The 9,952-nt window shown below is 47.0% G+C and overlaps 1 protein-coding gene across 1 annotated transcript; it reads left to right on the top strand.

Moving 5' to 3' along the window:
• The first annotated feature begins 5,776 nt into the window (after positions 1 to 5,776).
• ANKRD33 (ankyrin repeat domain 33) lies at positions 5,777 to 8,901 on the top strand. Its single transcript, XM_052641333.1, has 5 exons — positions 5,777 to 5,865; positions 6,207 to 6,458; positions 6,667 to 6,796; positions 6,975 to 7,115; positions 8,186 to 8,901. Exons 2-5 carry the CDS (start codon positions 6,252 to 6,254, stop codon positions 8,899 to 8,901), a joined length of 1,194 nt encoding a protein of 397 aa, XP_052497293.1. The 5' UTR covers positions 5,777 to 5,865; positions 6,207 to 6,251.
• The last annotated feature ends 1,051 nt before the right edge of the window (positions 8,902 to 9,952 follow it).

Raw genomic sequence — 9,952 nt, 5'->3', positions numbered from 1 at the left:
TAGGTTGAAATCTAAGGGAAGGTAGAAACTCAGGGAAACAGAGCAAGGAATGTACTTTAGTCTGAGGACAGTTGTTGAGTTAGGCAAACTCAAGCACAATTTATAGTAGCAGAAACTTGGAAACACCCCCATATCCATCTATAAGGCAGTAGGATAGCTGTGGTATATTCAGACAGTAGAGTATTACATAGCAACCAAGATGAATGGACTGTAGCACCACGCAACAGTATGAGTGACTCTTAGCAAATGTTATTCAATGATAAAAGCAGACAGCAAATGACTACCACAGCATTTACATCCTGCAAACTAAAATACCTGAATTATACATGTATAAGATACATAATGTATATACTTTGAAGGAATATCTAAAGATGCAATAAAACACTATATCAAGGAAAGCAACAAAATAATGGATATGAAATTCAGGATTATAGCTGCCTTGAGTGGGGAGAGACAGAGGGTAATTGAAGAAATCATGTTGTGTGATGTCAGATTCTAGCTTTTGCATGGAGATTTTGCTTGTTATTCTGGGTGCTTATTGCCTTATTAAAAATAATTAACTAACTGTGGTGTTGGTGAAGACTTTTGAGAGTCCCTTGGACTGCAAGGAGATCCAACCAGTCCATTCTAAAGGAGATCAGCCCTGGGTGTTCTTTGGAAGGACTGATGCTAAAGCTGAAACTCCAATACTTTGGCCACCTCATGCGAAGAGTTGACTTACTGGAAAAGACCCTGATGCTGGGAGGGATTGGGGACAGGAGGAGAAGGGGATGACAGAAGATGAGATGGCTGGATGGCATCACCAACTCGATGCACATGAGTTTGGGTATACTCCAGGAATTGGTGATGGACAGGGAGGCCTGGCGTGCTGCGATTCATGGGGTTGCAAAGAGTCGGACACGACTGAGCGACTGAACTGAACTGAACTGAATAAAATAAAAGCAGATTATACAGGCATCAATAAGGAGAATATGTCATTAACTGGGGATTGTGCTTAATCTGATTCAACATACATGAAGGCTAAGAAAAAGTTGCATCTACATCAACAATAAGCAAAACAAAAACATGAGACTTCAATTATGGTAGCAAGAAAAACTAGAAAGAATCTAGGAATCCACCTACCAGTGAATGTATAAGACTGTCCTGGAGAAGACGAAAAGTTAACAGTATTGAAGGACATAAAGGAAAATCTGGAAAATGAATAAATATGCCCTGTTCTGTGGAAGAGAAAATTTAACATTGTGAAGCAGTCAACTGTCTTCAAATTAATCTATAAATTCAGTGCAATTCCTATCAAAATGCTGGCAAATTCTTTTCTAAAGAATTCAGCAAACCGATTTGTAATTTTATATGAAAAGATAAAAATCAATTTTGAAAAAGAAATGAAAGATGGAGAGCTCACCCCGTTAGATAGTCAAACACGCTGCAAAACTGATGTAGTAAAATCAGTGTTGCATGAGCAGAGGAAGGCTCTAATATAATGATAAAAGAGAACTTAAACACAACATGAAACTTTAAAGAGAACTCAAAGTTTATAGATGGTAAAGATGATGCTACAAATCAGGGGAAAGACAATTGCTTAATAGATGGGGTTATTCACTAGTTGGAGAAAAGGCTGGATTTTATATTAGTCTGTTTGAACTGCCATGACAAGGGACCAGAGAATAGGAGGCTTAAACCATAGAAATGAATTTTCTCACAGTTCTGGAGGCTGGAAGTCCAAGATCAAGATGTCAGCAGGGTTGGTTTCCTGTAAGAGGTCTCTCCTGTAGACGGCTTGTAGATGGCTGTCTTCTCACTGTATCTTCTCATGGCCTTTCCACTGTCCTTACACAGGGGCTGGCATGGCAGGGGGAGGAAGAAGGAGACAGAGAAAGAGGGAGCGTGCTCCGACGTCGCTTCCTTTCTTCCTCTTCTTTTTTTCTTCCTTTTCTTAAAAGGATAGCAGTCCCAGGGCCTCCCTGGTGGTCCAGTGGTTGAGAACCCGCCTTCCCATGCAGGGGACGTGGATTTGATCCTTGGTTGGGGAACCAAGATTGCACATGCCACAGGGCAACTAAGCCTGCGCACAGCAAGGAGAAACCCCTGTGGGGCGACAGAAGGCCACAAGCGCCACAACTAGAGAAACCCCGTGCACCACAACAAAGACCCAGCGCAGCCAAAAATTTTTATTAATTAAAGAAATAAAAGGACAGCAGACCCTATTGGATTGGGGCCTTACCCTATGACCTCATTTAATCCTAATTACCTCCATTATGTCCCTATCTTCAAATATAGTCACAGTAAGGGGTCAAGGCTTCAACATATGAATTTTAGGGGGACCCAATTCAGTTCATAACAGAGTCTTCCTCATACCATATATAAAAGTAAATTCCAAAAAAAAAAAAAAAGTAAATTCCAGATGGATTAAAGATTAAATACTGAAAAAACCTGCAAGATTAATAAAAGAAATGAAGATTCTTATGATCTTGGAATGGGAAATTCTTCTCAAGCAAGACTAGAAAGCACCAAGTATAAGGAGAAATTTTTATGAATTTAACCACATCAAAATTTAGGATTTCTATCAATAAAGTTCACAACAGATAAAGCTGACAGAAAGTTTTATATAGTTGCCACACCCAAAACCCATCTAACTATGTGTTAATTATCTAGAATATTAAAAGGAATTCTTGAAAATTTAATAAGAAAAAGACAGGAAAATCCAATAGAACACTGGACCAATACTATCAACAGGTGATTCCCAGGAGGGGAAACAAGAATGACTGTCAGGTATGTAGAGATGCTCAACTTGTTAATAATCAGAAAAATCCAATGCAAAATAGCCGTATCCCTTTATAGTTCTGTACTATCAGATTGACAAAAATTAGAAATCGAAGGGGACTTCCCTGGTGGTCCAATGGCTAAGACTCTGTGCTCCCAATGAAAGGGGTCCGGGTTTGATCCCTGGGCGGGGAATATGTGGCAACTAAGAGTTTGCATGCCGCAGGTAAAGATCCTGTGTGCCACAACTAAGACCTGGTGCAGCCAAATACATAAATATATATATGTTTTTAAATTAAAAGGCCAAATAAGTACAAGGGTTGGTACGGATTTGGGATACTTCAGTGCACTGTTGGTGGGTACACTGCAAGATAGGGAGCAATCTGACAGGACCTGGTCAATAAGTATGTGTATGTCCTATGACCTAGCAGTCTCAGAGAAGCTCTTTCTCAGCTCTACAACTAGAGATGTACAAGGATGCTCGCTGCAGCATTATTTGCAGTGGCATGAAGTTGGAGACAACATATGTATCCAACACTGGAAGAGGAGATAAGTAAAATGCAATGGATGCACTCTGTAGAATTCTATGCAGCAGGAATAGGGAAGAAAGACAGGTTAAAAGGTACACTGCAGATATTTTAGCAAGAGAAGAAAGATTTTTCCAGGATCCTCACCCATCAGAGTGCTGCTTGCATTTCATTGGCTGAAATTGTGTTACTTTGCCTTACCTAACTAAAAGGTGACTAGAGAGAATGGGGGGCTGTGGATAGGAACTGCATTATCTATCAGTGATGTCTAACAAATAATCTAGTCGATTTCTTCCAGCTGCTGCACAAAATCCATAGTGTGCATTCACCACATTTTGCTGTGATGGCTATGGGTACAGCAGCCATCTTGTGACCATGAGGGAAAGCCAAGAGACTCCTAGAGAAGACCTTGGCATCTTTATACATATATATCATTTTCTTTCTTTCCTTACTGGCTATGCCGGGTCTTTGTTACTACGCAGACTTTGTCTCTCGCTGCGGCACACAGAGGCTGCTCTCCAGCTGTGGTTTTCAGGCTTCTCACTGTGGTACACTGTCTTGTTGCAGAGCTCAGACTCCAGGCACATGGGTTCAGTAGCTGTATTTCCTAGGCTGGAGAGCATAGGCTCAATAGTTGTGGCACACCTCAGCATGTGCGATCCTCCTGGATCAGGGATCGAACCTGTGTCTCCTGCATTGGTAGGCGTATTCTTTACCACTGAGCTACCAGGGGATCCCAGACCTTGACATCTTAACTTACTAAATCAACACCAACAGTTTTTTATCCCTGAACTTTTTATCTTGTACGAAGAATAAATCTCTCTTTGTTTAAGCCACATGTGTCAGAGTGTCTGTTCAATTACAGACAATAGAAATAAATCTGGCTAGTTTAAATGGAGAAGCAGGCTTTAGGTCCAGGAACAACTCCCAGCTTCGAGAGGCACATGACCTCTGCCTGTGATGGGGAAAACAACAGTCATTACTACAGGAAGCCGATGAATCAGGAAGCTACTCACCAGAATCCCCCTGCATCTATCATGATCTGTGACAGCAAAACGGATGTCCCATGCTACTTAGCTGTATTCCAAATTTATGTCTCGCACAAGAGCAGAACATAAATCATAGATTCCTAGCTCACAAGAATCTGGGAGGTGTCATTTTAGCTTTTCAGCATCTGTAGTTTTGGATGGATGTTGAACAGTCTGTGGCAGACACCACACTGCTGAGGTCAGTTTTTGACTTACAACCAAAGGCACTCCTGACCGATACACTGCAAGGAATGCAACAAGGACAGAAGCTGAAAACAGAGCTGTGAGTGAAAAGAAGAAACACAATGAGCTTAGCACAATCCAGGGTGTCAGTTAACGTGAAACTGAAAGTCCCTCAGTCGTGTGGGACTCTTTGCGACCCCATGGACTATACAGTCCATGGAATTCTCCAGGCCAGAATATTGGCGTGGGTAGCCTTTCCCTTCTCCAGGGGATCTTCCCAACCTAGGGATCAAACCCAGGTCTCCTGCATTGCAGGCAGATTCTTTACCAGCTGAGCCACAAGGGAAGCAAGGTGCTAGTTAAAACGTACACAAATCAACACTACCTTTCTCAATGAAATGTACATTTTCAAGGATATTTGTGTCAATTGGTAAAGGAAAGGAGAATGGGCTCTGGAGATCAGGGATGAAAGAGATAAACCAAATAAAGTAAAGTAAAACAAGAGAGAGGGCTCATACAGTCTTATAATTGGACTGATATAAGCAGAGGAATATGGCTTTCTCCATTTTCTACACCCGAGGCCCAAAACCAATTCATTAAACTTGATATTTAATAGTAATTTAACTTAAAGAATGGTTTAACAATATTTCATTATTAATTTAATAAATAACTATAAATAAACGGCTTACATAATCAAATGAATTCATTTCGATATCAACAGTTTAAATATTTCATATTTAATTTACCACAACAAACTAATCCAGTAAAATTTCTATATCATAATTTTCGTACCCTTAATTAGCAATTCTTTATATTTTAATTTCTCCAGAACCTCAAAAAATAGATCCGGGTGACCCCTGGAACCCCCATCTCTGCTCCAGCCCCTGTTTAGTGAGATGTCATCACTAGCACCCTCTTCCACCACCACCCCCTCACCAAGACCCCGCTCCACCAAGGAAGAAGGGACTTTTTGAGAGTGAGTTTGGGGACGTCATAGCCCTTCCACCATCGAAGGATCGGATTCTGAGACAGCCAGTCCCCCCTTAAGGCGCAAGGTGAGTGCGTCGGAGGAGACGGGGTGCTTACTCCCAGAACCGCCTCCGCGGGGGCGGAGCTGCCCTGACTCGGGCCCCGCCCACTCTGGGCAGGCTTTGGGGGCGGGTCTCTGTCATCTTGGACAGGAGAGCGCCGGCCCCGCCCTGCTCCCCCCCCCGCCCCGCCCCGCCACCGCCTCCCCCCAACTAACCCGGCTTGATCCAGCTCAGCTCCGAGGTGTTACAGGCAGCTTTTTCCGTTAAGTCGAGCCATCTGTTACCAGCGTTGCTTCCTGGGGCGGATAGTCCACCTCGAGACACTCCAGAGACTCGGTAAGTGTGCTCCAGGAGTCTGGGGGCTGCTGTGGGCTCCAGGCTGGGCCCCAGCAGTGACTGCCTGCTGGGGACCCTGCGAACCCCAGGTAAGGTCCCATGGGAAAGAGAAGACCGCCCCCCTCCTTGAATCTTACTAGGATCCTCATTTAATAGTGAAGGACTCCTGTCCTCTTAAGACTCTTGCAACTCTCTGCCAGGGGTTTGTCCTCTCTCCAAGAAGAATGGGACGGGAGACTCCAGCAAGAAAAAGCTCTCCCCAGGGCCAGGTGGGCAGTCACAACTGCTGGGATCCCTCCTGGGGTCCAGGGAGACACTGTTCCCCTCATCTTGTGTTATAGATGCAAACTGCGTGAGAAGGAGCCAATCACCTCCTTGGCTCCAAGATGGAAGACCAGGAGCCGACCTGGCAGAAGGGAGGGCTGGACGCGTCTGAGGCCCCGTCCTGCCTGGGCAGTGAGGCCTCTACCCCAAGCTGCACACTGGGGGCCCTGTACTGGGCCTGTGTCCGCAATGACCCTGCCCAGCTGCAAGCCATGCTGGATGATGGGGTCTCCCCAGAGGAAGCCACCCAGGTGGATGGCAACGGGAGGGTGAGCCACCCCAGGGGGCTTTGCAGGGCAGCAAGGGCGCTGTGAGCTTCAGGGTCAGCACCCATCACCTGGGTTCTCAGGAGGGAGTGGGTAAGAGTGGGTCTTCCCAGGGCCTGGGACATCTCTGAGACAGTTGTGGGTTAGAGGACACAGGGCCCCCAAGGAGCTCCTGGAGGAAACCACAGGGGCTGAGCTGCCCCTCCTCCAGACAGGCCTCATGGTCGCCTGCTACCATGGTTTCCAAAGTGTGGTGGCCCTGCTCAGCCGCTGTCCTTTCCTGGATGTGAACCAGCAGGACAAAGAAGGGGACACAGCCCTCATGCTGGCTGCCCAAGCAGGTGAGAGGCTGCTAACCCCATCCTTAATCAGTACCTCTGCTCCAGACCCAACCATAGCCCCACACTGTCTGCAATGACGTTCTCACACCCCAGATGCTGCCTTGTTGGGTGGAGGGTGGGTTTGGGGCTTTGTCATCCCTTTCTTGAGTAGCTAAGCTCAGCCCTTGGTGCCTTGTAGGCCACGTGTCTCTGGTGAGTCACCTGATCAACTACTATGCAGGCCTTGACCTGGAGCGCCGGGACCAGCGGGGACTGACCGCGCTGATGAAGGCCGCCATGCGGGATCGCTCGGAATGTGTCGCTGCCCTCCTCATGGCAGGTGCAGGATCAGTGGCCTCGAGTCCCTCCCCCATCCCTCCCCACCAGCACTGCCTGCTGTCATAGTTGCAAGGAGGAAAGAGATGGAGAAGGAAGATCAATCCAGGCTGACCTCCTGGAGTTGAGAGTGTGCTGGGGCTTCTGACAAAGGGTCCAGCTATTGAGAGCTCTATTTACACTGTGAATGATGGTCCCAGAAAAAAAAGCTTGGGAGGATAACTGGACCAGCTAGATAACCTAATACCAAAAAAAAGCTGGAGTCTGGAACCAGATTCTCAAGTTCTCATCCTGGCTCTGCCACCAGCTGAGTGACTGTGGGCAAACGGCTTCCCTCTGTGAGCCTACCCAGTGTAACAAGAATGATGGCCTTCTCTGGGCTGATTTCCAGCTCTGAGGAGCCAGAGTTCCAGGGATGCAGTGATGGACAGTTGAGACGTAGGGGCAGTGTAGAGTTGTCCTGGGGTGAAGTCCACATTGTCTGGGGATTCTCAGACCCTCATTACTCCATGATGTGGGTCTACCCTCTGTTGTTCACTTTGGGGACCCCCAGCCTCCAGCTTTTCCCTTCCCCATTGCATCAGACTGGGTTTGGGGTGAGAAGGGAGGAAGGTCTGCACCCCCTCCTTTGTTTCAAAGTGACAGCCACTCCCTGCTTCCCAGGATTAGGGGGGTGTGGTGGTGAAGGGAGGAACCAGGAGTGGGAACCAGCAGGATCCCCCCCACCTGCTCCAGGGGATGCAGCTTGACCCCCCCATCCTGGGCAACCTGCACACCATCCCTCTGGTCAGTGCCTTAGCTCAGGGGGTCTCTGTTCTACGCCTGGTTTGGAGATCCCCCCAGTAGGTCTCTCTGAAGTCTTTTCCCCTCGCTGGACTCCAATTTCTTCATCAGTCCTAAACCAGAAGTTGAATCTGGTGCTGGTACTGACCCTGGGCTGTAGCCACTGAGGATCCTCAGCTTCCAGCTGCAACAGGATGAGACACTAAGTCCTACAGCTGAAGAACCTGTCCTTCTGCAAGTCAGCAATTCCCTGTCCCACCCCATGACACTCCTGTGCCCCCCACCCCCCAGGTGCTGACCTGACAGCAGTGGATCCCGTCCGGGGCAAGACCGCCCTGGAGTGGGCATTTCTGACAGACAGCTTCGACACGGTGCAGAGGATCCGGCAGCTGCTGCGGCGGCCCCAAGTGGAGCAGCTCAGCCAGCATTATCAGCCTGAGTGGCCAGCCTTGCCCGGGCTCGTGGCCCAGGCTCAGGCCGCCCCATCTCTCCTGGAGCGACTGCAGGCCACCTTGACCCTCCCTTTTGTCCAGTCTCCTCAGGAAGGGGGTGTCCTGGACCACCTTGTGACCATCACGACCAGCCTGGCCAGTCCTTTCCTCACCACCGCCTGCCACACCCTGTGCCCTGACCAACCCCCTGCACTGGGAACCCGAAGGAAGTCTGTACCAGAGCTGCTAGGCACTGCCCCGCCCCCTCCCCCTGACCCCCAGCCCCCTCAGGAAGTCCCCGGGCCCCGGGTCTTCATCCCCTACCAGAGCCCTCAGGGTGTGTTAAGCATGTGCCCTCAGTGGCTCCAGCCCAGGGATAGTACCAGCCCCAGGCCCGGAGCCCCCAAGATCCTCCTCTCCAAGGCACCGTCCACTGGCATTCAGTGGAAGCCAGAGTTCAGGTCTTCAGGGAACCGAAGGCTGTCCCTTCCTGTCTGGAGATACCAGGAGCTCAGGATGGAGAGGAGGAGACAGGAGGAGGCTGGATTGGCACAGACCCAGGGGAAGACCGGCTAGGCTGGGCTGGGAGCAGGTAACCAGGCCCCTCCCTTAGGCTCCTTTGCCCTCTAGAGGCCCTTCAGCCTTCCCATCCGCTTCTGAGTGGCTCTGTCTCTGGCTGTGCACAGGGTTATTCATACAGCATTGTTTTCAACAATAAAAGAGTAGAAGCAACTTAAATGTTCATCAATAGGGGGCTGGCTAAATTGATTCTGAGTGTAAATACTGCATAACCATATGATGTATTCTATACAGTGGCAAAACAGGAGTAAGGAAGCTCTTTATATTCTGATGTGAAACTACCTTCAAGATGTATTAAGTGAAAAAAAACCAAAGGGTAGGACCGTGTATATGGCATGATACGATTTGTCAGAGTAAAATTTGCACCAAGGTAAACTTGACTAATACAGATATGTAGTGAGAACCAAGATTTTTTAACTGCTTAATGAGCAAACCAGCAGGATGGATCAAAGGAAGAAATGAGGACTTCCCTTGTGGTCCAGTGATTAAGAGTCTACATTCCCAATGTAAGAGGCCCAGGTTTGATCCCTGGTCAGGGAACAAGATTCCATGTGCTGGGAGAGCCAAATGAATAATACTAAAAAAAAAAATTTAGAAAAAAGGAAGAAATGAAAAATTATTATTGACAGGGGGAAAAGGAATGCTTGAATAAGATTGCAAAGTTAGATACAAAGAAATTAATTCCTACTTGGCAATAAAACCATAACATTTTTTTTCCTACCAGGCAAAAATAATTGCTATTCATCAATCTTCTACAAGTTAACCTCTTTATAGAGTCTGCACACTAATCAATCAATAGCAAATCATATAGCAGTTACTTCCCCCAGCTGACCCATAGGTGGGGTTATTAGCCAATGATCTAAAATAACTCTAAAAGGGCACTTAGTGATTTTTTGATGTGCCTTATTTGCAAGTTTTGGATATTTTTTATTAGCATATTTGTTGCATAAATATATTTGCTTACTTATATGCAATAATAAAAGCAAACACTTATAAGATGCTTATTAGATGCATTAATACATTTAACACTCCCAATAATTTTATGAGG

Source organism: Budorcas taxicolor, chromosome 5 (genome assembly GCF_023091745.1).
Source record: "Budorcas taxicolor isolate Tak-1 chromosome 5, Takin1.1, whole genome shotgun sequence".
In the NCBI taxonomy this organism is placed as follows: domain Eukaryota; kingdom Metazoa; phylum Chordata; class Mammalia; order Artiodactyla; family Bovidae; genus Budorcas; species Budorcas taxicolor.
This window is presented reverse-complemented; position numbering and strand designations above follow the sequence as displayed.

Coding starts and splice junctions, on each gene's coding strand:
- ANKRD33 (XM_052641333.1), top strand. CDS start 6,252: ATGGAAGACCAGGAGCCGACCTGGCAGAAGGGAGGGCTGGACGCGTCT. Junction 6,797..6,974: donor CATGCTGGCTGCCCAAGCAG/GTGAGAGGCTGC, acceptor GGTGCCTTGTAG/GCCACGTGTCTCTGGTGAGT. Junction 7,116..8,185: donor CGCTGCCCTCCTCATGGCAG/GTGCAGGATCAG, acceptor CCCACCCCCCAG/GTGCTGACCTGACAGCAGTG.